The sequence below is a fragment of the Oncorhynchus mykiss genome, chromosome 5, assembly GCF_013265735.2.
Source record: "Oncorhynchus mykiss isolate Arlee chromosome 5, USDA_OmykA_1.1, whole genome shotgun sequence".
NCBI lineage: Eukaryota > Metazoa > Chordata > Actinopteri > Salmoniformes > Salmonidae > Oncorhynchus > Oncorhynchus mykiss.
Window position 1 is genome coordinate 33,446,520 of NC_048569.1, and position 27,548 is coordinate 33,474,067.

General features: G+C 45.1%; 1 protein-coding gene across 1 annotated transcript; it reads right to left on the minus strand.

Moving 5' to 3' along the window:
- Positions 1 to 20: 20 nt before the first annotated feature.
- LOC110523643 (gelsolin) lies at positions 21 to 23,498 on the minus strand. The gene is made up of 16 exons (XM_021602526.2): positions 23,273 to 23,498; positions 10,305 to 10,502; positions 9,779 to 9,933; positions 9,334 to 9,495; positions 8,924 to 9,073; positions 8,640 to 8,729; positions 8,359 to 8,491; positions 7,098 to 7,402; positions 6,408 to 6,541; positions 6,238 to 6,328; positions 2,448 to 2,618; positions 2,155 to 2,329; positions 1,933 to 2,060; positions 1,766 to 1,843; positions 1,370 to 1,430; positions 21 to 1,172 (listed from the first exon to the last, which is right to left on the minus strand). Exons 2-16 carry the CDS (start codon positions 10,495 to 10,497, stop codon positions 1,003 to 1,005), a joined length of 2,196 nt encoding a protein of 731 aa, XP_021458201.2. The 5' UTR covers positions 10,498 to 10,502; positions 23,273 to 23,498; the 3' UTR covers positions 21 to 1,002.
- Between the last annotated feature and the right edge of the window lie 4,050 nt (positions 23,499 to 27,548).

Sequence of the window (27,548 nt, forward strand, 5' to 3'; positions counted from 1 at the left end):
GATGGAGACAACACATCTAGTGTCGGCGACAGAAGGTTTTATTGAAACAATGGTAAGGCCTGGGGAAAACCATTGAACTTGACATTGACTGCTGTTACGTTAATTGCGTGATCCTTATACTCCTGACTGGCTGACACCAAACAAATACAATTTAAAGGCAATGTTCCCACGTTGGTGGAGGCTGCATTCACGGTAAACACTGCATATATCGTCTCAATCGGAAAATGACCTTTAAATTGTTATTGCGAAAACTGTAGCGATACGGATTGATAACTAGTGAGGTTATGTCTGGCAGTGTGATTTCCTCAAAGCTTTGTCTCCCTGCCCCTGTTGGTTCAGATGATTGTAATATTCTAGGTTTCTTAATGGTGAGATACTGAATAGAAACAGCCTAATGTTGCTGAGGTCGTATGAAATATATTTCAATCTTAATGCAGATGGTAGCAGGTGCAAAGCCTTATCTAAACCTGTGGTTCCATTAAAGCCCTTATTATTGGTCACGTGCATGCTATTTGCATACGTAAAAAAAACAAATAAAGTCTCCATTTTATTATCAGAAGACTGCATTGGGTCACTGCTCCTAAATATCCTTGGATGAATTTAGAAGCAGGGGTGGGCTGAAATAATGACACAACATTATCACAATACGAAAACATGAAATGAGAAACACACGTTTTACATGTGGTGGGGGAGTAGAGCTAGTCTATTACAGTACCTTATTGGTATTGCAATTGTGCACCAGTGCTCTGTATCCGATATACAGGGTTATGACAGCCTCTTCTACTCTAATCAAAGCAACACATTCTAACCTAAAAGCTCAATATTCTTTGACACATTTCCTTTTTCAAAATGTAAAGAATCAACAAAAAGCCTCCTCCCACTGGCAGTCAGAAGAAAGGAGGTTGGCGGGGCATAGAGGGTTCCCCATTAAGTCTCATGACTGGAGCTGCTCAGTGCGTGCGGTAAAGTCAGGCGGCAGGGTTAGGGGTTAAAGGTGAAGGTTCACAGCTCCAGCTCAGCCATGGCCCGCTCCAGGGGGTCGCTGGTCCAGTACTCATGGTCCCAGCCCAGGAACCAGCCGGTGAACGTGGGTGGCTCGAACCCTTGCTTGATCTTCACGATCGGTGTCCTGAGGTCACGGTTGGCAGGGTCCGTCTCAATGTAACGCACAGCTGGGGGAGGAGGGGACTAAATTATAGTTCTATAGAGAGCAGTTTTCCCAGTGGGAAACTTCTCAATCAAATGAATTTAGTCATGAGTAATGCACTCAAAAAGAAAAGGTGGCATGAACATTCTCGATGTAAAACCGTCTGCAAGATAATTCATAAATCATTTATTAAATTAAGCAGTTTTCAATTGTATTACTTACCGGAGGCCATCGCCTCAGTCTTCTCCTCTTCATGGGCTTCATTCCCGATCCAGACAAACACCTAGAAGAGGATATTCAACTTTCATTAGACTATGTACAGCAATTCATATGTTATCCACTGTGTTACTGTGCAGGTGTAAGATCTTAATTTGTTCAGCTGGACTTGTTGCTGAGAATTTTCCTTTACCACAGGAAATGCAGATGAGCTTTGTGATTTACATAAATTCACTGACAACCCACACTAAGACAGGGTTATATTAAGAGTATTGCACTTTTTATGTAGTTTACTTTAGTCAACCTTATTTTGCTGTGAAAATATAGGTCAAATTAAGATCCTATATCTGCATACTTAATAACATTCACATCTCAGAAAATACCACATGCTAATTTATCTACCTGATCCCATGTGTCCAGGATCATGACATCATCAGTGGCCAGATCTTCTTGGGTCATCTCCCCAGGCACCTCCTCAATCTGGGTGGAGAAGGCAACAAGGCATTTGAAAAAACAGGGTTAAAGATGTTTAACCATGAATGGCTTATGGTATCAATAATGGGACTCACAATGAAGTTTCCAGACTTGTTGGAGCAGGCAAAGAGCCTGGGTGGATGGGCGTCCATCTTGTCCTTGCTTCTGAGTCTGGAGGAGGTGCGGTACGCTGCCTTCCCTCCTAGAGCCTCCCAGAAATCATCTGCATAGACACACACAATAGTCAGTTGGTTACGACATGCCACAGCCAGCCACAGAGCAAAGGTAAGCCAATGTCATTGGCACAATGTACATACCAGTCTCTCCGCCCTCAGGCAATTCTGAGGAGGACACCCCCAGGATAACACACAGCTGCTGGGTGCCATTTTTCTCAGTGTCACTGGCCCCCTGGCCCATCCACACGAAGGAGGTTCCAGGAGTCACCAGGAGGAAGGCATCGTTGGAGTTCAGGTTGGAGGACACAGCATCAACCTAGAGGTGGATAAGACATGGTGGGTAGAAAATGACCACGAGTGTCATGCCTGTAAATATATTGCAGTTTAGTAGCTGATTTCAGAAAAAAGAGAGGCATTGTCCTCATGTCACTCACCTCCACAGCTCTTGTACACCCTGCAGAGTTGGAACGCACCTGGAAGAGGCGTGTTTCTGCGGGGGCGGACTGGCCCCCATCTCTGGACGTACCTCCCTTGTACACCACCATGGGTTGCCCCCCAAACAGGCTCATAAGGTGAGCTGGCTCCTTGCCCTGGGCCACCCTCACCTGGACCACACAGAGCAAACTAGTTAACAAACATACACTGGGTATACCAAACATTAAGAACACCTGCTCTTTCCATGACAGACTGACCAGGTGAATCCAGGTAAATGCTACGATCCCTTATTTATGTCACTTGTTAAATCCACTTCTATCATTGCAGATAAAGGGGAGGGTAGCCTAGTGGTTAGAGCGTTGGACTAGTAATCGAAAGGTTGCAAGATTGAATCCCCGAGATGACAAGGTAAAAATCTGTTGTTCTGCCCCTGAACAAGGCAGTTAACCCACTGTTCCTAGGCCATCATTGAAAATAAGAATTTGTTCTTAACTGACTTGCCTAGTTAAATAATTAAAAAGAAGGAGTTTAATCATTGAGACATTTTTTTTTTCTTTCACCTTTCACCTATTTAACCAGGTAGGCTAGTTGAGAACAAGTTCGCATTTGCAACTGCGACCTGGCCAAGATAGGAGCGTAGCAATTCGACACATACAACAACACAGAGTTACACATGGATTGTGTATGTGTGCCATTCAGAGGGTGAATGGGCAAGACAAAACATTTCAGTGCCTTTGAACGGGGTATGATAGTAGGTGACAGGCGCACCGGTTTGTGTCAAGAACTACAATTCTGCTGTGTTTTTCACACTCAACAGTTTTCCGTGTGTATCAAGAATGATCCACCACCAAAAGGACATCCAGCCAACTTGACAACTGTGGGAAGCATTGGAGTCAACATGGGCCAGTGTGGTGAAAAACAAAAATAAGTGGATCTTTGGAAGAATATTTATATTTGTATTTAATTACATCTATTTGGAAATCTATGGACATACTTGCAACGCAGCCTTGCATGTGTCTGCAAATATTTCTCACAGGGTGGCAGCAGTGAGCTCTGAACAACAAGGCATGAAAACACTAAGCACCAAGTGTTCTACAGCGCTCCCCACCCTACTCTCCCAGCATGCTGTGTATCTGTCTGGCTGGCTGACAACAGGAAGTCCTGTTTAGTGGATGCAGCAAGCTTGTCTCGCCATCCGCCAGCACAAAGGGGCCTTCTCTCTCTCCTCCCCTTAAAGAGCAACTGCTCCTAAAAAGCAACTTCTTGATTAGAAAATGGCCAATGTGGCATCGATATGAGTCAGAAAAATGTATTTTGTGTAAAAATTAACTACAAAGTGTAAATAGAATAATTATTATCATAATGTCAGTCTCGTCCAAAACTGAGATTTGCGAGATGATAGGTAAATGTAATTCGTGCCCCACGTTGGGCGCTCACTTTTTGGGGCGGCAGGGTAGCCTAGTGGTTAGAGCGTTGGACTAGTAACCGGAAAGTTGCGAGTTCAAACCCACGAGCTGACAAGGTACAAATCTGTCGTTCTGCCCCTGACGGCCTGTTCCCAGGCCGTCATTGAAAATAAGAATTTGTTCTTAACTGACTTGCCTGGTAAAATAAAAAATAAATAAATAGAATAAATTGTGCAGTATGTCACGGAATGACGAGTACCGTAACAGTTTTCAGTGGGCTGTGTTTATTTGAATTGTTCCCACAGCTGGCAGCACCCAATCATCAATTCAGAGCGCAGTTGCATGCGACCCAAACGTAATGCCCATGCTCAATTTGGTTTGACATTCGATTTCCCTATCGGGGCTAGTTAGGGACCATCAGTAAATTACACAATGTACATAGGACAATATTTTAAAAAGGTCCATAGCTCCACATTTCAATTACTTAATAACCTCAAACCAACTAAAATCATATACAAATATTAAAAGCATTTAATGAGAGAACTAAAAGATGTGCAACATGAAAATGTTATCCCACTCACATTGTGTAATTTATTGACGGTCCCTAACTATCCAAAGCAATGGGCTATCCAAAGTCTGACTGTGTGCATTTCTCACTGTTTAGTCTCTCGAGTGTGTTTGTTCTCCTCTTAACACCATTCCTGACATTTTGGGACCTGGTTGAGCCTGCACAAAGCCTTGTTCAGTTTTATTTGTTTTCAAAATTGGAGACTACTAATCAGAGAAATAGAGATTAGGTGCATATTGCACAGAGTTAATGAAGAAGTCTACCTCTGTACTGAAAACATGTGTGAGGCAATGTTGCAATCTTGGATGTTTAGTGTGATGACTAATTTCCATACACTGATTTCCTCTAAATACTGTTTCTGTTGAATGACTATGAATCACACTGTTACAAATGTATGTATGATTGTGTGTCAAATTAAATCAAATTGAATTTGTCACATGCGCCTTATTCAACAGTTGTAGACCTTACAGTGAAATGCTTTTTTAAAAGCCCCTAACAATGCTTTAACACTTTTTTTTCTTAAAACTTATTTTGTAAAAAATAGATAAGTAAAAAAATTGAAAATAAAATTAACAAATACCGTAATTAAACAGCAGCAGTAAAATAACAATAGCAAGGCTATATACAGAGGTTACCGGTACAGAGTCAATATGCAGGGGCACCGGTTAGTTGAGGAATTAGGTACATGTTGGTAGAGTTATTAAAGTGACTATGCATAGAAGATAAACAGAGAGGAGCAGCAGCGTAAAAGAGGGGTCTGGGTAGCCATCAGCTGTTAGACATCATGGACAGTTTGATGGAACATAAACGGGTTTGTGACTGACTTTTCCACCCTGGTGGGCTTCTCCACAAATGTAGGATCACTGTTAGTCATGCATTATAACAAATCAATGAAATAACTACGTAGTGCAGGTCCCCATTTTTCACACTGGCTATAGACAGGAAGGTGAGACTGACAGGCACAAACAGACAGATACACAGAAAGAGATGGTTGCAGACATTCCCAGAGCATGGAACCTTATACAGAGCCTGGGCATGATATAGCCAAATCATAATGAACTGCAGTATATAAGACAACCTACAACAGCGTTTCCCTAACTCGGTTCGGGGACACCAAGGTGTGCATCTTTTGGTTGTTGCTCTGGCACTACACAGCTGATTCAAATAATCAAAGCTTGATGATGAGTTCCTTATTTGAATCAGCTGTGTAGCGCTAGGACAAAAAACAAAATGTGCACCCCTTGGGGACCCCAGGACCGAGTTTGGGAAAAGCTGACCTAGAATCACTGGTGGCCTCTATATAACCTATGCAATGGTCCTTGCTTGAGTTGAGCACATCTCAGAAGGACGAGCAAGACAGCTCTTTGTCCCTACAACAGGTCAGGGAATTGGCTCGTCTGGGAACAGTAACTGTGCCAGAGTGATGAAGCAACAGAATCCGAGAGGATAAAGGGAACACCCTCATAAACATGGCCCTTAATGTCCTGTTTTGGGTCCCTGTTGATTTCAACCAGCTGATTTCTCTGTAAACACATTGAGCCATATCAGTTAAATACTCTGCTCTGTACTGAGTTATGCAGCCCTGAGAGGGGAGTACCAGGGTGGTAATAAGAGCACCTGAAACCTGGGGAAAGAAAGCACATGAAAGACAGGAAACAATGAGAGGAAGAGGGAGAGTGACACACGGGGTTACACGGGGTTACTGATTCGAATATAGATGAGACTAAGAGGAAACCATAGAAAAAAGGAATATGCCACTTCTATACACACACACACACACCCACACCCACCCACTTACAAACACACATTCATTACCTGCACAGGCCCACCACCAAGCTCATCGTCCAACTGGGCACCCAAGATGGCCGAAGCACCAATTTCGTCCTGGGAAGAGTCACTTCCTTGCCTGAGAGACATTCTAGTTAGCAATGTATCTCTTCTGATTGTCTCTCTACTGTTTAATTTTACTTTAGTGTCTCTCTTACCACATGTAGATGATGTGCCCTTGGCGTCCTCCATGGTGGTAGTTATAGAGGATGATGTAACTGTCTCCGCCATAGAACTGTCCATGTGTGGAGGGGTCCACTTCCACCTTGTCTGATCCCTCAATACGCCAGATCTGTACATAAACATACGCATGATGTGACCCCTAATGGTGGCAGGCTACCAAAACAGAGCTATATATGTAAATACAAATTCATGCCCCTGTCATTTGGTTGCTATCTGTTCATCAGAGATTTCCTGCTTCAATATCCTTCCTCTATCGGCTACATTGGGCTGAAACCCTAGCATACCTCCCTCACAGTCTACATAGATTAGCTCACATAATTATTTTTACCCGTATAATAGCCCTAATACATAAAGTTGATAGTGACAAGCAATACTGGGGCGGCAGGTACCCTAGTGGATAGAGCGATGGGCCAGTAACCAAAAGGTTGCTAGATTGAATCCCAGAGCTGACAAGGTAAAAATCTGTTGTGCTGCCCCTGAACAAGGCAGTTAACTGTTCCAAGGCCATCATTGTAAATAAGAATTAGTTCTTAACTGACTTGCCTAGTTAAATATAGGTTAAATTAAAAAAAATACTCGTCCTGATAGTTACTCTAAGAAAGATTACTGGGAAGGCTTGTCATACAATGTGGGCAAAGGCCCAGCCATTGGTCTTGTCCACCCACCTGCTTCTCTCCGTTGCCACCATCCACCATGCCGTGCTGGGCAGACATGGCGGGGGAGTCGTGGAGTGTGGCAGCATCAAATGGCACCTTCTCTAGCTTGGCGATGCTGTTGGAGACATAGGCCACACCCAGACCCTCCGTCTGGTCCTTGTCACGCCAGTTCTTGAAGAACTGTTTGAAGAGAGGTGTCTCTCCCATCTCCGGCAGGATCTGCACCTGGGTGTGTTTGGGGTAGCCCATCTTCTTGATGAACTCATCTGCTGCCTTCATGGCTGCCTTACGCTCCTCCAGGTTGGCTTCTTTACCTGGGTAAGAGTGTGTGGAAGTTGGGTGAGAAATACAAAAAGTGGGTTTAATGAATTCAACCACTTAGAAACTATAAAGACGGAGGACTTTATATAAATAACGGAGGACAATTATATTTTGAATTAAGAACAACACCTTTCAGTTGCATCCAGGGGTATCAATTGTGTACGGTAGGGTATGGCGCTCGCCATACCTTAGCTCAACACCAACAATGTCAAATAGGCTACTAAAATCATTCCAATCCTGATTAAAAGGCAAATGTACTTTAGTGGTATTAGAAGGCTGACTTTAGAACTATGCGGACACCTGGGAGTGGGAGGGAAGGTTGTTTGTGTGGCTGGCAGGCTTTATGGGAGGCGCTTCGATGCAGCTGCAGGGAACAGCAAAACTTTTTCTCAAAAGAGTGCAGAGTTAAAGATGGCTGTAGTAGATGTCTTTGGCTAGGTAACTGCTGTTTGACTTCACATGAAACGAAACTAGTTTTAATCCCTCGTGCGTTGCAACTAATTATTGTATGACGTGTTTGTCGAATGTTAAGTCCCCTAATGACTGAGGTGATTGAAGCTACCGCAACAAGATGATAATGGCTGGAAGTTGTTTTTGCTGTTCTCCAAGTTGCATTTTTGAGTTTTTAAATGGTGTAGAAATGCAGTAAATGAGCTTCAATTTTATATACATTTCTTGGAGGTTAAGCTGAAATGACACCCGTGGTTGCATCATATGCTCTCTGTGGAAGTTTATCATGTGAAACTGTCCAAGACAATGTCTCATTCTCTAAATGTGGTCTGTAATGCTGTGTTACCAAATGGACATGACAGCAGCCATACCATGCCAAAACAATTCCAGCTACAGTATTATGCTTTCATTGACTGGTTGAATTGGTGGAGAGTGTTGCAAACTGTGAAAAATCAGCTGATCATAAATATGTCTTTGATATTGGGTGACCCCAGCTGACCTTTCCAGATGAAGATCTTGCCATCGGAGCCGTGATCCAGGATGAAGCAGTCGCTGGACTCCAATGCACTCTGGGAGAATGGGTTCTCTGCTGCCACCATGGACATGGACATGTCTCCACTGGCATTTGACACCTGGGGGAGACGAGGAGCGACAGAGGAAGAATTGCAGAGAGATCAGAGACGTGTATGTGAAAAGTCCTCAGGGTCTATATGAGATGTTCTCATTATGCAGCTAGACCAGTTGATCTTGGTTTCAGTAGACTGTTCCCTGTATTCCCACCTTGTACAGTTTGGCCATCTTCCTGTTTGAGGCATCAGCTTTGATGTCATCAGAAGATCCTTCAGGAAAGTGGGGTTTATCTCCCAGAACCTAAAGACGCACAGAGAAGATCCCTTTTAGATATACTGTTGAAAATTAAACAATGCTTTAACCACAGCTGGAGTTTATTCAAAAGTCCATTATGCACCATTAAACACCACAATAAACGTCAACCAATCACAGACAGAAAGAGCGATAAAGAGAGTAAGAAGACTCTCCTGTTCTTTAGTGGTTTATGATCTCACCTCTATCATCTTGTCTCGCTCTGCTCCCTCGTCACACACATACACGCGGGCTCGCCCACTGCGCTCGTTGTCTCGGATACCCTTGGCAACCTGAGTGGCCTTCAGCTTCTCAAAGTGGTTGCTCTGGGAGCCACACCACTGGTAGATCTCCTGTGGGAGGAGAGATACACAACAAACAGGATACGTGATGTGGTCAGCATCGACCAGGAATTTGTTTGCAAGAACTATATGTGTATTTGGACAATCTCTCTATTAAACGTTTCTCTTTTCTCTTAAGCAAGACGTGAAACATACAATGTGCATGCTTCTCTGTTTATTTTTATTGAAATGTGACACCAATGTTTGATGACGCCGTGTCCTATATGAAACTTAAAAGTCCTCCTGTCTCCCTCAGGCTGATGGTAACTCACGCTGCCCAGGTCCAGGATGAAGCAGTCTCCCTGGTTGAAGCTGTCCCAGCTGACAGGCACCTCCGTCGCCCTGACAACTCGCCGACCTTTGACCTGTAGCACCCGCTGCATAACCACCTCGTTGGTAACAACATGTTTGAACCCAGATGCTACACCTCCTTTCTAAAACAGTGACAAAAGATAAGGCACGGTTAATATGGAGCCATTCACATTTCTAGGGCATATTTCCACCATTAGATTAGATTAACTTTATTATCACAAAAAGGGGATAATACAAAGAGGGCATACTTTATACCTATTAAAAGGTTGATGTACTCCAAAACCATTTAGGTATAGAGACTGGGGTATGAATGCAATATTATGTGTCATGACCTGGGTTTAAGCGCAATAATGACAAAACTGTCAAAGAAAATTCTAATTGTCATCTCAAATAACATTTCCTCACCAAGTACTTCAGTCCAGCCTTGAAGTAACCCAGCAATACTTTGGACTCATGTCCCTGGACCTCACGGTACTGGATGGGTTTACCTCCCAAATAGTCATCCATCTGGACTGTGAAGATGGCTGCTGCTCCACTCTCATCCTGGGTGCAAAAGTCACCTGGGGCAGAAAAACCACAGAAGTTAAACTCAACCTCTGAATTGCAATGTTTTGCTCTCTTGTCTTTGCACAATGGAGGCCCAACCCCCAATGGCTACTTAGTCTGCTAGATTCCACAGACGTCATGGATGACTATTTCCCTAAAGCAAAACTCAATGGACACATACCGGTACATCGAATGAACCAAGTTTGAGTATCACTCACTTAGTCCATTTCCCATCAATTATAGAGATATAATTACAGTACATACCCACCACAAGTCACAGTGACTTGAAAGAGGATACCCATTCTAGTAAAAGTATTTATATGGCGTCAATCATATCCACCAAGGCTTGTAATGCAACCCATCCTGCTCCTGGTTCTGTCCTCACCCAGCCAGAAGTGCAGGTCATACTGCAGGTTCCCGGAGCGCTGCTTGATGGTGTTGAGGATGAGGTAGGCGTCTCCCGTGTAGAAGCTTCCATACAGATTCTCTGGCACGGCCACCAGGTCAAACTTCTCAATCCTCCACACCTGCAGGCCCGCCTGCTGGCCAGCCTTCTCAAACTCAGGATGGTACACCATGCTGCCTGCATGGAAAGATCACACACACACACATGCTTTGATAGAAGATATTGATGATATGGAACACTATTAATTCACCAATTGCCAAGTTATACTGAGACAGTAAGATAAGAACAGATATGACCTCAGGAACAAGATCTAGTGAAAGACAAGAAAAGTCTGTCTCTACAATTTATGGACATAGTTTGCAGAAGGGTGCCACTCCCTTCACTGAGAGCTGTTGTCATGGATATAAAGATAACATTTAGAGTCGTGAGTTAATAATGTGTGATGTGGTGACTCATTGGTGCCCGGTGTTGGGTGTTTCCTCCTCTCTCTGATGGGAAAGTGCTGTGACTCGGTTTGAGACAGGCAGCCCCAGCAGTGGTGCCACCACAGTATAAGGGTGTGTAGAGAAGAGAGGAGAGAGACCATAGATGAACTACGGCATAGTGCACACACACACAGCACACTCGTAGTCAGGCACGCAGCCCAATGGGACAGGCCCACAAACATCACACTTCAGTCATTTCAGACACCAAAATGAGGAACTGTATTAAAAGCATGGAGTGGATGGCTACGCTCAGTGAGATTATCACATATTGTATTTGAGCTCATTTTGGCATGTAGGAGTGGTTGAGATTTTTAAGACTTGAGGAGTCTTAACTGTCTAACTTAATACCTATCCTCTTTGCAGATCACTATAGTGACCACAGAAAAGTGTTTCAAAATGTTCAGTCAGTGGTCTAGATGCCAGGTAATCATGCCTAAGTTGGTTCCTGCACTTAGACAGTAGCCCTGCCACACACTGTTTCCACAGCAACCAAACACATAAGGTGATGCCCACTGAAAGGCAAGTGTCAGACATCTATATTTGCTCAGGTTTCAAAAGCAGTAACCGATCAAGATAAGATTACAAGGCCTCGTTTCTTATACGTTTTGAAACACACAACAACAACAGTTCAAATGAAATGAGAAGTTAAATTACTGTTACGGTAGGCCTACATCTACATAGCATAACACACCCTGAATGAATTCTATCCACACAACATTCCAGACAGCGCAAACAGGCTGCTCTGTGCTCTTAAATGAGGCCATGTTCTAGAGAGTAAACACAGTGTTTTCTGCACCGGGGCCCATCTGCATGCCTCGGGACTCAAGTCTCCAACTAGTATATTTAGGGAAAGACTACCGTTTGGGTCTCCTTCTCAATTTGTATGACTAACCCTCAGCATCAGAGCATGGAAAAAAAATTCACACGTGACCTTGTTTGGGAGAGAATTCAGGCAACCCTAACCCCGAAGAATATGATGTTCCTTTTTCCTCTTTTCCTCCTCTTTTCCTTTTGTAACCTATGACAAATTTCACAAGCAGCCACATACTTATTTCCCATATATTTTCTTACATGAAGACATGGTAGTAAGTCTTATAGCCCTCGTAAAGTTCAATATTGATGTAGTTTTCAATCACACGGGTATCTGTCCTGTAACAAATTTCACAGGGGGAACAATCTGCCACCGGAGAGAGCAAACAGAGAACAAACCATTGGCCATAAACAACACATTGATTCCTGTTTCAGTTGAAAATATAATAATTTGATCAACACCAGATCATGAAGTCAGATTTACAGCTCCCGGGGATTTAAGGAACCTGGGACTAAACACCCCCCTCTGCAGCTGGATCCTGGACTTCCTGACGGGCTGCCCCCAGGTGGTAAGGGTAGGTAACAACACATCAACCACGCTGGTCCTCAACACGGGGGCCCCTCAGGGTGCGTGCTCAGTCCCCTCCTGTACTCCCTGTTCATTCACGACTGCACGGCCAGGCACGACTCCAACACCATCATTAAGTTTGCCAATGACACAACAGTGGTAGGTCTGATCACCGATAACGACAAGACAGCCTATAGGGAGGAGGTCAGAGACCTGGCCGTGTGGTGCCAGGACAACCATCTCTCCCTCAACGTGATCAAGACAAAGGAGATGATTGTGGACTACGGGAAAAGGAGGGTCGAGCACGCCCCCATCTCATAGATGGGGCTGTAGTGGAGCAAATTGAGAGCTTCAAGTTCCTAGGTGTCCACATCTACCAACAAACTAACATGGTCCAATCACACCAAGACAGTCATGAAGAGGGCACAACAAAACCTATTCCCCCTCAGGAGACTGAAAAGATTTGGCATGTGTCCTCAGATACTCAAAAGGTTCTACAGCCGCACCTTCGAGAGCATCCTGACTGGTTGCATCACTGCCTGGTATGGCAACTACTCGGCCTCTGACCGCAAGGCACTACAGAGGGTAGTGCGTACGGCACAGTACATCACTGGGCCAAGCTTCCTGCCACCCAGGACCTCTATACTAGGCGGTGTCAGAGAAAGGCCCTAAAATTTGTCAAAGACTCCAGCTACCCTAGTCATAGACTGTTCTCTCTGCTACCGCATGGCAAGCGGTACCGGAGTGCCAAGTCTAGTTCCAAAAGGCTTCTTAACAGCTTCTACCCCCAAGCCATAAGACTCCTGGACATCTAATCAAATGGCTACCCAGACTATTTGCATTGCCCCCCCCCCCCCTTTTACACGGCTGCTACTCTCTGTTATTATCTTTAATAACTCTACCTACATGTACATATCACCTCAATTACCTCGACTAACTGGTGCCCCTGCACATTGACTCTGTACCGGTGCCCCCTGTATATAGCCTCGCTATTGTTATTTTACTGCTGCTCTTTAATTATTTGTTACTTTTATTTCTCATTCTTACTTTTTTTAGGCTAAAAATATATAATAATAATTAACTGCATTGTTGGTTAGGGCTTGTAAGTAAGCATTTCACTGTAAGGTTGTATTCGGCGCATGTGACAAATACAATTTGATTTGAACTACTGTATATTGACAGATCAGCCCAAGTCAGCTTTTACTTGAAACTCTGTCCAACACCATGAACATTGCCATGCCTCCAGATAGAGAGAACCATATAAATAAATGATGAATGAATAGAATGGGCTTGAAACTTCTAACCCTGGCAATTCGACTGGTAAACTCATCATGGGTACCCTCGCAATGGTTGCTTGGTATTATGAGGTCATTTCCATGGTAACGTAGAATGCTCATTCAAATGATGCTAACTGATGTGGCTCATGCAATGGAATGCATTTTTTGTAATGTAATTTGAGTTGATTCAACAAATCACAGCACAGATTGCTGGGTACATTGCTGGGTACACTTCCTGCTTTTGCTTCCTGCTTTGCTCCTATGGGTACATCACGCAATGACCGTTAATCCACCCATTATGCCATCATTGACTTGAATGGGGACACCCGTTCTATTCATTCTTATTTATATGGAGAGAACTACACCTGCAGCTCACCATGTTTCCATGCCTTGAACAATTTGTATTAAATGAATTCCAAACTTTAATTCCAAACTTTTTGAAGTGCTTGCAGTATGAAGTATGATGTTACATGACCAAATACCTGTAACTGTGATCTCTTCTCTGACAGAGAGGACTGTTCGCTCTGTGAGAACATCAAGGCCCCCAGTGCTAGATCACTACCAAGGTATTTACATATGAAACATCATCTGAGCAAGAACCCTGCAGGAAGTTATCTTTCTTTGAGCGGGAAGCCAGCTCCTCTCAGCTCCCACTGTCACGTCTCATCAGAGAAAGCAGCTAATTAAGTTGCATTGCATATATTATTATTTTCTGTATATGATATGAATACATGCATTCATCAAAATATATTGCAGCAACCTGACAAGTGACACTGCTGCAACTTTACTTAGATACAAGCAACGGTATCTTCCTCTGTAATTACTTGTCTGCTTATGTGCTAGGAGAGGGGATGTCATTTGTTTACTGTAAATCATGTCCCTGGGCCTCACAGTGTTGACTAGCATTGCTATACTAGCAGAAATTACTATATGCCTATGTTATGTGTCACTGTCAACACAAACTATACTCTAACTCAGTCACTTCTCTGATGATAATCTGCTCTGTGTTCTGGTCAGTGACTCAGAGGGGGTAGTTTGGTAGACTTCATACTCCACAGGAGGGAGAATAAATAGAACAGATCACCTGACTGCTGGTCCCAGTCTCATTGGCACATGAGGATAACAGAGCTGCCCAATGCAAATCCTCAAGACTTACGCAAGTCATTACCCGTCCCTCTTCTCCACAACCACATAAAAGTTAGTCAGTCATTCCAGTATCCCCGCCCCTCAGAGACTTGCTGCTGGCCTGTACGCTGCACCCCTCCCCCACCAACCAGACCCTTTTTATTCCTCAGTATCAGATGAACTGGAAAAAAGCTTGGAATGTGTTCTGGGTAAGCTGCTACAAGGTCTTTACTGAGGCCCAGAGAAAGGAGGGATGCTGGATTCGAGAAACTGCAAAGTACTGAGAGCTGTTGCTATAAACCAATTACGTTATAGATTACACGTAATACACAATCATAACAGGAAAACCAAAAAGTTAACTTGTTTTTTGCTCTCAATCTGATAGGGTTCAAGTGTTATGTCTAGTACTCAAATCAATGCATTGATGACGATCTTCACGTCCATCCTAAGTTTCCTATAGTTTGGTTTGGAAGAGAGATTCCTCAGTACTAATTTAGGGGTGACTCAATTTCTCCACTCAGGCTTCTCCCTCAGCTGAGTGTGTATCATGTGCCTACCCTCAACTCTACAGGCCTTCCCAGATAGACATTCAGTTTGGCTCCTTTAACCCCTTCTCTCCATTTACATACTGCAGTGTTTACACAGAGTATAACATCACCTGGAGAGGAAGAGAATCAGAGCCAGACTGACTTTATGGCAGTGTAAACACATAACTCCGGTTATAAGGTCGGACATTAAACTTGTGCGTGGGCGGGTACCGTTTCTAAAAGGGTTCAAAGTCAAGGACAAATAACATCTTATTTACCTGGCTTCTCTTTCATTCTCTCTCGCATAAAAGTAATGACGCACATAACACGCGCACAACACTTACAGTGCCTTGCGAAAGTATTCGGCCCCCTTTGTCACGGTGCGTGAATGAGGACCCAAAAGCGAATTAACGTAAACAGAGCTTCTTTAATAACAAAACAAAACGTAGGCTCAGATGGACCGGCAGGTTCCGACAGGACAGGACAAGGTTGCAGCAAACATGACGATAGTCTGGTTCAGGCATGAACAACACAAACAAGAATCCGACAAAGACAGGAGCAGAAACAGAGAGAGATATAGAGGACTAATCAGAGGGAAAAAGGGAACAGGTGGGAAAAGGGGTGACGAGGTAGTTAGGAGGAGACAAGGCACAGCTGGGGGAAAGAGGGGGAGAAAAGGTAACCTAACAACGACCAGCAGAGGGAGACAGGGTGAAGGGAAAGGACAGAAACACACAACATGACAATACATGACAGTACCCCCCCACTCACCGAGCGCCTCCTGGCGCACTCGAGGAGGAAACCTGGCGGCAACGGAGGAAATCCTCGATCAGCGCACGGTCCAGCACGTCCCGAGAGGGAACCCAACTCCTCTCCTCAGGACCGTACCCCTCCCAATCTACGAGGTACTGGTGACCACGGCCCCGAGGACGCATGTCCAAAATCCTACGGACCCTGTAGATGGGTGCGCCCTCGACAAGGATGGGGGGGGGGGGGGGAAGACGAGCGGGGGCGCGAAGAACGGGCTTGACACAGGAGACATGGAAGACCGGGTGGACGCGACGAAGGTATCGCGGAAGAAGAAGTCGAACTGCGACAGGATTAATGACCCGAGAAATACGGAACGGACCAATGAACCGCGGGGTCAACTTGCGAGAAGCCGTCTTAAGGGGAAGGTTCTGAGTGGAGAGCCAAACTCTCTGACCGCGACAATATCTAGGACTCTTAGTTCTACGCTTATTAGCAGCCCTCACAGTCTGCGTCCTATAACGGCAAAGTGCAGACCTGACCCTCTTCCAGGTGCGCTCGCAACGTTGGACAAAAGCCTGAGCGGAGGGGACGCTGGACTCGGCGAACTGAGATGAGAACAGCGGAGGCTGGTACCCGAGGCTACTCTGAAAAGGAGATAGCCCGGTCGCAGACGAAGGAAGCGAGTTGTGGGCGTATTCTGCCCAGGGGAGCTGTTCTGACCAAGACGCAGGGTTGCGAAAAGAAAGACTGCGTAAGATGCGACCAATAGTCTGATTGGCCCGTTCTGCTTGACCGTTAGACTGGGGGTGAAAGCCGGAAGAGAGACTGACGGAAGCCCCAATCAAACGGCAAAACTCCCTCCAAAATTGAGACGTGAATTGCGGACCTCTGTCCGAAACGACGTCTGACGGAAGGCCATGAATTCTGAAAACATTCTCGATGATGATTTGTGCCGTCTCTTTAGCAGAAGGAAGCTTAGCAAGGGGAATGAAATGAGCCGCCTTAGAGAACCTATCGACAACCGTAAGAATAACAGTCTTCCCCGCTGACGAAGGCAGTCCGGTGACAAAATCTAAGGCGATGTGAGACCACGGTCGAGAGGGAATGGGAAGCGGCCTGAGACGGCCGGCAGGAGGGGAGTTACCGGACTTAGTCTGCGCGCAGACCGAACAAGCGGCCACGAAACGACGCGTGTCATGCTCCCGGGTGGGCCACCAAAAACGCTGGCGAATGGAAGCAAGCGTACCCCGAACGCCAGGGTGGCCGGCTAACTTGGCAGAGTGAGCCCACTGAAGAACGGCCAGACGAGTAGGAACGGGAACGAAAAGAAGGTTCCTAGGACAAGCGCGCGGCGACGGAGTGTGAGTGAGCGCTTGCTTTACCTGCCTCTCAATTCCCCAGACAGTCAACCCGACAACACGCCCCTCAGGGAGAATCCCCTCGGGGTCAGTGGAGGCTACTGAAGAACTGAAGAGACGAGATAAAGCATCAGGCTTGGTGTTCTTAGAGCCCGGACGATAAGAAATCACGAACTCGAAACGAGCGAAAAACAGCGCCCAACGCGCCTGACGCGCATTAAGTCGTTTGGCAGAACGGATGTACTCAAGGTTCCTATGGTCAGTCCAAACGACAAAAGGAACGGTCGCCCCCTCCAACCACTGTCGCCATTCGCCTAGGGCTAACCGGATGGCGAGCAGTTCGCGGTTTCCCACATCATAGTTACGTTCCGACGGCGACAGGCGATGAGAAAAATACGCGCATGGGTGGACCTTGTCGTCAGAGAGGGAGCGCTGAGAAAGAATGGCTCCCACGCCCACCTCTGACGCGTCAACCTCGACAACGAACTGTCTAGAGACGTCAGGTGTAACAAGGATAGGAGCGGATGTAAAACGATTCTTGAGGAGATCAAAAGCTCCCTGGGCGGAAACGGACCACTTAAAGCACGTCTTGACAGAAGTAAGGGCTGTGAGAGGAGCTGCCACCTGACCGAAATTACGGATGAAACGACGATAGAAGTTCGCGAAGCCGAGAAAGCGCTGCAGCTCGACGCGTGACTTAGGGGCGGGCCAATCAATGACAGCTTGGACCTTAGCGGGATCCATCTTAATGCCTTCAGCGGAAATAACAGAACCGAGAAATGTGACGGAGGAGGCATGAAAAGTGCACTTCTCAGCCTTCACAAAAAGACAATTCTCTAAAAGGCGCTGGAGGACACGTCGAACGTGCTGAACATGAATCTGGAGTGACGGTGAAAAAATCAGGATATCGTCAAGGTAAACGAAAACAAAGATGTTCAGCATGTCTCTCAGGACATCATTGACTAATGCCTGAAAGACAGCTGGAGCGTTAGCGAGGCCGAAAGGAAGAACCCGGTATTCAAAGTGCCCTAACGGAGTGTTAAACGCCGTCTTCCACTCGTCCCCCTCCCTGATGCGCACGAGATGGTAAGCGTTACGAAGGTCCAACTTAGTGAAAAACCTGGCTCCCTGCAGGATCTCGAAGGCTGAAGACATAAGAGGAAGCGGATAACGATTCTTCACTGTTATGTCATTCAGCCCTCGATAATCTATGCAGGGGCGCAGAGACCCGTCCTTCTTCTTGACAAAAAAAAAACCCCGCTCCGGCGGGAGAGGAGGAGGGGACTATGGTACCGGCGTCAAGAGCTACAGACAAATAATCCTCGAGAGCCTTACGTTCGGGAGCCGACAGAGAGTATAGTCTACCCCGGGGGGGAGTGGTTCCCGGAAGGAGATCAATACTACAATCATACGACCGGTGTGGAGGAAGAGAGGTGGCCCTGGACCGACTGAACACCGTGCGCAGATCGTGATATTCCTCCGGCACCCCTGTCAAATCACCAGGCTCCTCCTGTGAAGAAGAGACAGAGGAAACAGGAGGGATAGCAGACATTAAACATTTCACATGACAAGAGACGTTCCAGGAGAGGATAGAATTACTAGACCAATTAATGGAAGGATTATGACAAACTAGCCAGGGATGGCCCAAAACAACAGGTGTAAAAGGTGAACGAAAAATTAAAAAAGAAATGGTTTCGCTATGATTACCAGAAACAGTGAGGGTTAAAGGTAGCGTCTCACGCTGAATCCTGGGGAGAGGACTACCATCCAGGGCGAACAAGGCCGTGGACTCCCTTAACTGTCTGAGAGGAATGTCATGTTCCCGAGCCCAGGTCTCGTCCATAAAACAGCCCTCCGCCCCAGAGTCTATTAAGGCACTGCAGGAAGCTGACGAACCGGTCCAGCGTAGATGGACCGACAAGGTAGTGCAGGATCTTGAAGGAGAGACAGGAGTAGTAGCGCTCACCAGTAGCCCTCCGCTTACTGATGAGCTCTGGCTTTTACTGGACATGAAGTGACAAAATGACCAGCAGAACCGCAATAGAGACAGAGGCGGTTGGTGATTCTCCGTTCCCTCTCCTTAGTCGAGATGCGGATACCTCCCAGCTGCATAGGCTCAGCTCCCGAGCCGGCAGAGGAAGATGGTAGTGATGCGGAGAGGGGGGCAACGGAGAACGCGAGCTCCTTTCCACGAGCTCGGTGACGAAGATCAACCCGTCGCTCAATGCGAATAGCGAGTTCAATCAAGGAATCCACGCTGGAAGGAACCTCCCGGGAGAGAATCTCATCCTTTACCTCTGCGCGGAGACCCTCCAGAAGACGAGCGAGCAAAGCCGGCTCGTTCCAGCCACTGGAGGCAGCAAGAGTGCGAAACTCAATAGAGTAGTCTGTTATGGATCGATTGCCTTGACATAGGGAAGACAGGGCCCTGGAAGCCTCCTCCCCAAAAACAGATCGATCAAAAACCCGTATCATCTCCTCCTTAAAGTCCTGATACTGGTTAGTACACTCAGCCCTTGCCTCCCAGATTGCCGTGCCCCACTCACGAGCCCGTCCAGTAAGGAGAGATATGACGTAGGCGACACGAGCAGTGCTCCTGGCGTAAGTGTTGGGCTGGAGAGAAAACACAATATCACACTGGGTGAGGAACGAGCGGCATTCAGTGGGCTCCCCAGAGTAACACGGCGGGTTATTGATTCTGGGCTCCGGAGATTCGAAAGCCCTGGAAGTGGCCGGTGGATCGAGGCGGAGATGGTGAACCTGTTCTGTGAGGTTGGAGACTTGGGTGGCCAGGGTCTCAACGGCATGTCGAGCAGCAGACAATTCCTGCTCGTGTCTGCCTAGCATCGCTCCCTGGATCTCGACGGCTGAGTGGAGAGGATCCGAAGTCGCTGGGTCCATTCTTGGTCGGATTCTTCTGTCACGGTGCGTGAATGAGGACCCAAAAGCGAATTAACGTAAACAGAGCTTCTTTAATAACAAAACAAAACGTAGGCTCAGATGGACCGGCAGGTTCCGACAGGACAGGACAAGGTTGCAGCAAACATGACGATAGTCTGGTTCAGGCATGAACAACACAAACAAGAATCCGACAAAGACAGGAGCAGAAACAGAGAGAGATATAGAGGACTAATCAGAGGGAAAAAGGGAACAGGTGGGAAAAGGGGTGACGAGGTAGTTAGGAGGAGACAAGGCACAGCTGGGGGAAAGAGGGGGAGAAAAGGTAACCTAACAACGACCAGCAGAGGGAGACAGGGTGAAGGGAAAGGACAGAAACACACAACATGACAATACATGACACCCTTGAACTTTGCGACCTTTTGCCACATTTCAGGCTTCAAACATAAAGATATAAAACTGTATTTTTTTGTGAAGAATCAACAACAAGTGGGACACAATCATGAAGTGGAACGACATTTATTGGATATTTCAAACTTTTTTAACAAATCAAAAACTGAAAAATTGGGCGTGCAAAATTATTCAGCCCCCTTAAGTTAATACTTTGTAGCGCCACCTTTTGCTGCGATTACAGCTGTAAGTCGCTTGGGGTATGTCTCTATCAGTTTTGCACATCGAGAGACTGAATTTTTTTCCCATTCCTCCTTGCAAAACAGCTCGAGCTCAGTGAGGTTGGATGGAGAGCATTTGTAAACAGCAGTTTTCAGTTCTTTCCACAGATTCTCGATTGGATTCAGGTCTGGACTTTGACTTGGCCATTCTAACACCTGGATATGTTTATTTTTGAACCATTCCATTGTAGATTTAGCTTTATGTTTTGGATCATTGTCTTGTTGGAAGACAAATCTCCGTCCCAGTCTCAGGTCTTTTGCAGACTCCATCAGGTTTTCTTCCAGAATGGTCCTGTATTTGGCTCCATCCATCTTCCCATCAATTTTAACCATCTTCCCTGTCCCTGCTGAAGAAAAGCAGGCCCAAACCATGATGCTGCCACCACCATGTTTGACAGTGGGGATGGTGTGTTCAGCTGTGTGGCTTTTACGCCAAACATAACGTTTTGCATTGTTGCCAAAAAGTTCAATTTTGGTTTCATCTGACCAGAGCACCTTCTTCCACATGTTTGGTGTGTCTCCCAGGTGGCTTGTGGCAAACTTTAAACGACACTTTTTATGGATATCTTTAAGAAATGGCTTTTTTCCATAAAGGCCAGATTTGTGCAATATACGACTGATTATTGTCCTATGGACAGAGTCTCCCACCTCAGCTGTAGATCTCTGAAGTTCATCCAGAGTGATCATGGGCCTCTTGGCTGCATCTCTGATCAGTCTTCTCCTTGTATGAGCTGAAAGTTTAGAGGGACGGCCAGGTCTTGGTAGATTTGCAGTGGTCTGATACTCCTTCCATTTCAATATTATCGCTTGCACAGTGCTCCTTGGGATGTTTAAAGCTTGGGAAATCTTTTTGTATCCAAATCCGGCTTTAAACTTCTTCACAACAGTATCTCGGACCTGCCTGGTGTGTTCCTTGTTCTTCATGATGCTCTCTGCGCTTTTAACGGACCTCTGAGACTATCACAGTGCAGGTGCATTTATACGGAGACTTGATTACACACAGGTGGATTGTATTTATCATCATTAGTCATTTAGGTCAACATTGGATCATTCAGAGATCCTCACTGAACTTCTGGAGAGAGTTTGCTGCACTGAAAGTAAAGGGGCTGAATAATTTTGCACGCCCAATTTTTCAGTTTTTGATTTGTTAAAAATGTTTGAAATATCCAATAAATGTCGTTCTACTTCATGATTGTGTCCCACTTGTTGTTGATTCTTCACAAAAAAATACAGTTTTATATCTTTATGTTTGAAGCCTGAAATGTGGCAAAAGGTCGCAAAGTTCAAGGGGGCCGAATACTTTCGCAAGGCACTGTATATATGGTTATTGCTACAGCTAACACAGTGGATAATGTGTGTTAAAGTGAGGCACAGAGGGATTAGGTGTGCTGTAATTTGTGGCGTCAGACAGCTTTCCCTGGTCTGGGCCCTCACATCTGTGTGGGTAAGAATCAGACACTTCCCCTGCTGACTGAGTTCCAGGTTGCTCTGTCTCACACACACACATTCTTTTTTATAGACAACCAAAGGCCAACACGCAACACTTTAACTTCCTCTTATGTTGGTTATTCATCATGCAAGGCCAGTGTTTGGAGTTGTGAGTGTTTCCATGGTGACTAAGGATGTCCATTTATAGATATGAGAATGCCCAACTGTTGATGGGATATGAACAGTAGGCATAGACAAACAGGCAATCATGTGTGCCATTTGATTGACACACACTTGCACGCCCTTTCAAACAATATACATTTAGCAGGAATATTTTGATATTGTAAAATGATCATTAATAATTTGACAGTCACTGTGCATAGTGAAGCATGCATTCAGAAGCATGTCTCTCTGTGTCGTGCAAAACCTATAAATTCTTATACAACTTTAACAAAGTTATTATGTTATTACAAAGTTGTAACAGTTTGATTAACTATGGTTCACAAAGGGGGGAATCATCAGAGTGTAAGATCTTCTTCCACATATTATAATGGTTTGTGCATCTAAATGTAATCTGACATCTTGATGTTGGAGTCTTTTCTTTGTTCTCTTTTTATTGGCAAATGTCATTGTTTTTTCCAATAGTTTCATCCAAGTTTTTCACTGTCGGTCCATATATTACATGGCATCCTCAGATATAATAATTTGGCATAGCTCAATTTAAGTCATTGCCTCTGTTAACATTTTTGTAATTCATAATGATGGCTGTTTTACTCCAATTACGCACAAAAAAATCATCTTTCACCAAATATATAGTTTCAGCAAATAGTATCAAAGCAGCGAAACATCGAAGGTAGAATAGGACTGAATGCATATTTAGTTTGTTTTAAATCGTAGCCTATGAGTATAGCCTAATGATCATCGAAAGAATAACGGTCCGGTTCTGGTTAAATCAGCGCTGTCAGTGGCATCTATCTTGCTTCATTGATTTAATGCATCATTGTAACAGGCGCCAGAGTGTCGGTACACAAATTCAAATGAATTGCTTACCGTATGCTGTGTGATTTAGACGTTTTCTAGGCCGCGGCGGGTGTTTTGAGGCTGCAGGAGAGGGCTTAATTTGTCAGGACAGTGTCGCTTGGCAGGGTGTGTTGGTGCGTCTGGCTTGGGCCGAGCAACTCCCTAAATGACACTCGCGCTACAGGGGGATCAAGCTGGCATGTAGTGCCGCGTTCAAGTGCAAGTCGGAAACGGAGGGTGTATAACCAGTTAGCAAATAGGATATTTCAGAGTTCCGACTAGCATATGAGCGCGGCATAACCCCTCCTGTCTGGATGACAACCACAGATGACAACGGAGCATGATAGCCTATTACAGCCCACCACTTTTGTTTGAATACCATACGGAGTACAACTGTGTCTTGCAAATTCTCTGTTTTAAATGGCTTGTTTGAAAGCACATAATAAAAATGTGTTCTCTTTCTCTCAATGTTATGCATTCAAACGTGGCCATAAAACACTGAAAAACGATTAACTAAATACCAGAAAACATTGCCCAGCTTGCATTGCAGTTTATATTGACAAAAGTTTGACACAGGGACACAACTTTGGTTTTAGAAGTGTGGGGATATAGTTATTATTATTATTATTATTATTTTTATTTTGTTGGATAAACACTCCAAACAGCCTACCTGACTGCTCAGAGCCATCCGCATGGTCCCAAAGTAAACCGTTGCCACCGTTTGTATCACATTCTAATGATAAAACTGGGGAAGACAAAAATGCCATTTCAGAATGTGGGTGGGTCCCCTTCCCCATCCCCAGTGAAAGTTGCGCCCCTGATAGATATGTACAATATCCCGTTTTGATTTAGCTACCTCTTTGCTTCTAGGGTGAGTCCTTATGAGGGCAAATGAAGTCTGTCTGCTGGAAAGGCCATAGCACTATCTGCTGGTAAGGCTAAAGTATGGTTGGATGAATGTGATCCTCGTCATTTGAGGTGATTCTCTTGACTAGAGTGTGGATTTCATATGGCCTCTTTTCCAGAGGAACAACCTCCAATGAATTTTTTTTAAATCACAAAATGCAACTAATTTGATGTATGTCAACTCCCACCCAGCGAGACCATCAAAGGCATTTCATTTTTACAATTATTGTCCAACAAGTGTTTATAGGCCTTGATTGTTTAATCATAGAACTGAGCTCAGCAGGAGCTGCCCTCCCGTAGGGGTGGGAGGGTCAATAGACCTGAGAAGGCAGAACAGTGCCCGGGTTAGGGTGTAGGGTTTGAGCATAGACTGAAGGTTGGAAGGGGCAAATGCTCTTGCTGTTCCGTAGGCAGGTACCATGGTCTTGTAGTGGATGCGAGCTTCGACTGGAAGCCAGTGGAGTGTGCAGAGGAGTGGGGTGACATGAGAGAACTTGGGAATGTTGAACACCAGGCAGGCTGCAGCATTCCCGGATAAGAATTGCAATAGTCCAGACGGAAGAGGACAAGTGCCTGGATTAGGACCTGTGCCGCTTCCCGTGTGAGGTAAGTTCATACTCTACGGATGCTGTAGAGCATGAGCCTGCAGGAGCGAGTCACTGAATTGATGTTTTCAAGTACATAACTATAGAGAACATACAAAAAATGCTATGGTAATAAAACATGTACGTTTACACACAAAGACGAAGGGGCTGTACTTTCCAGTCATGTCCAGCTGAGGTCCTGGCTGCCTTTTAGGTCGAACTGTTGATGGAAGTGGCTCCACATTATCCTCTAACACAGTGTGCCAACGGTCCTCTACCTCGGTGGTTGCAACTGGTGAACTGGCCCTCCTCCACTTGTGGGCTGTCCTCTTCACACCTCTAGATGGCCGGGCGGGGGTGGGTGTGGAGCCTGGAGGAACCAGTTCCTACGTTTGAATGACTGGGGGATGGAGGGCTTGAATATGGTCTCTTTGGAGTTGGCTCCCAGAGGTAATCTCTACCACTATTGAGGATTTTTTTTAAATTAAGTTGGAAAGTTGTGTGGCATGGAGCATTGTCCTTCTGCAAAAACCAATCCTCAGAGTTGGGGAACATTGTCAGAGCAGAAGGAAGCAAGTTTTCTTCCAGGACAACCTTGTACGTCTTGATTCATGCGGCATTCACAAAGACAAATCTGCACGATTCCAGTCTTGCTGAAGTTTTCTTTCCCCTTTGTCACACCTGCAGTGAAAACAACAACCAGGAAAAGCCCTGTGATCATTCAGATCAAGAAAGAGCCTTGACTGGCATATGGGTCACCATTGAATTCTCTAAGGCTATAGAGAAGGTGTATCATGTGGCCAAAATCTTCGAAGTGTGGAACTTTCCCAGGAAATCAGACACTCTTTTTAAAGAGTACATCAAGACTTTCTTGAGATGCAAGCAAATGGCTTCTGGGTATCCTGCATCAGTCACAGACCAAAAGAGCAAAGACAGATACATTCAGGACTATCATGAAAAAGAAGGCATACATCTTGACCCTGACAGAATAGAGGTCAACAAAACCAAAATAAATGTATTGAAATTATTTTTGAATGTGCTTTGGGGGAAAAATGGCCAAAGACGTCAAATGTTAACAACATCAATCATTAAAGATCCCAAAGAATTTATAGAATTAGTTTTTTCAGACCAATATGAAATGTCACATTTCTCGTTCTTGAGTCAAGACATACGTAAGCCCTGGTGCAATGGAGACGTAACAAGAAGTGGGTTCTACCCTCTGGTAATGTAAATGTGTTTCTTGCAGCTTTTACCACGCCCTATGGGCAACTTGAACTATATACACTCATGGAGGAGCAGCAGAGGATGGTTCTTTACCACGACACAGACTCTGTGGTCTATGTAAGCAAACAGGGTGATTGGAACCCCCCACTTAGCAACTATCTGGGTGGTTTAACAAGTGAACTGGAAGATGGTGATCATATCATAGAGTGGTCATCCTGTGGCCCCAAAAGCTTTTAGGACTAAAAAAAAGCCAAAGGCGTGACACAAAACTATGAAAATGCCCTGCGTATAAACTTGGAATCAATCACACACTTAGGGGTTCATAAATGACCGGAATAGTGTATTAGAAATGTTGAACTCCTACAAAAAGTTTGATACAAAGGGGTTCCATCTACGTAATGCCCCACTTACTAAAATATTCTGGGTAGTCTATAACAAGAGATTGCTTTTACCTGACGGGACCACCTTGCCCTTTGGTTACTGACTTTATGTTACAAACCCTGTGTGTCTTTTAACCCTCAAGATATAAACGGCTGCTGTAGAAGGTTTTGATCCCAGGTTGCAACTACCATTTTCGGCCTTATTCGCAGGCCCATCCAATAGCGGTAAAACTTGTTTTGTAAAAAGTATTTTAGATAATTCTGAAGATGTATTATCTCAGAAACCTGACAATATTGTGTGGTGCCATAGGTGTGATAAATTGACATTTAGGTGTGATAAATTGAAAGCATATAATGTGTAACCCTCTGTAAAATAATTTCTGTCGATAGGTAAAGAGAGATATTTTAGATTCCTCCCGGTAGCCAGGAATAGATTGTCAAATTCTCGCACAGATATGTTGTTATTAAATTGTGGTTGGAAAGCCTTAGCTGGGACCTAAGGTCTGTCCTGACAGAGAGCTACATACTCTGCATTGAAATGCTGAAAACAAATGTTTTTTAAATGTAAGCTGCTTGTATTAGAGGTGTGATTAACCATGCCTATAACAATGTAGTGGGGTAATGGGCCTAAAAACAGGTTTTCTTGACTGCAGATTCTACTGCCCCCAGGTATGCTGAATGTTTTCATGGTAATTCTTTGGAGAGTGTAAAGGGCATTTCCTTTCATCAAAGCCTGCAAATTACCCAGACAAACTGCTGGAGATAGACACTTATTGAATAAAAAGCGTAGCCCCCAACACCTTTAAACTAGTCACCGTCTTGGGCAGACATCAGACAAAACTCATCCTTGGCCCTTGTTAATTTTATCCTAAAATCAACCGAATTTGAGAGTAAATGTTCTTGAAGGAAAATGTCAGTGTGTATAGGCCCTAGCAGATGAAACTCTCGAGATTCACACAGTAGCGGGCACGAGCCTCCAATCCTTTGTTTTCACCCGTCATGGGGTCTATGGCTTTCATAGATGCTCCTGCAGTATCCTTGCTAAACAGCCCAGCGCTGAATTGTGTCTTCAAAGTGTCTTCGGAGTAGTTTAGTAAACATTCCAGGATCGGATAGCTGGCACTGCTTTGGATAGCTGGTACTGCTTTGACTCATAAGGCGTTCACCCAAATTCACATCCACCTGGGAGAAGATGGTCGCCAAGGGGTAATT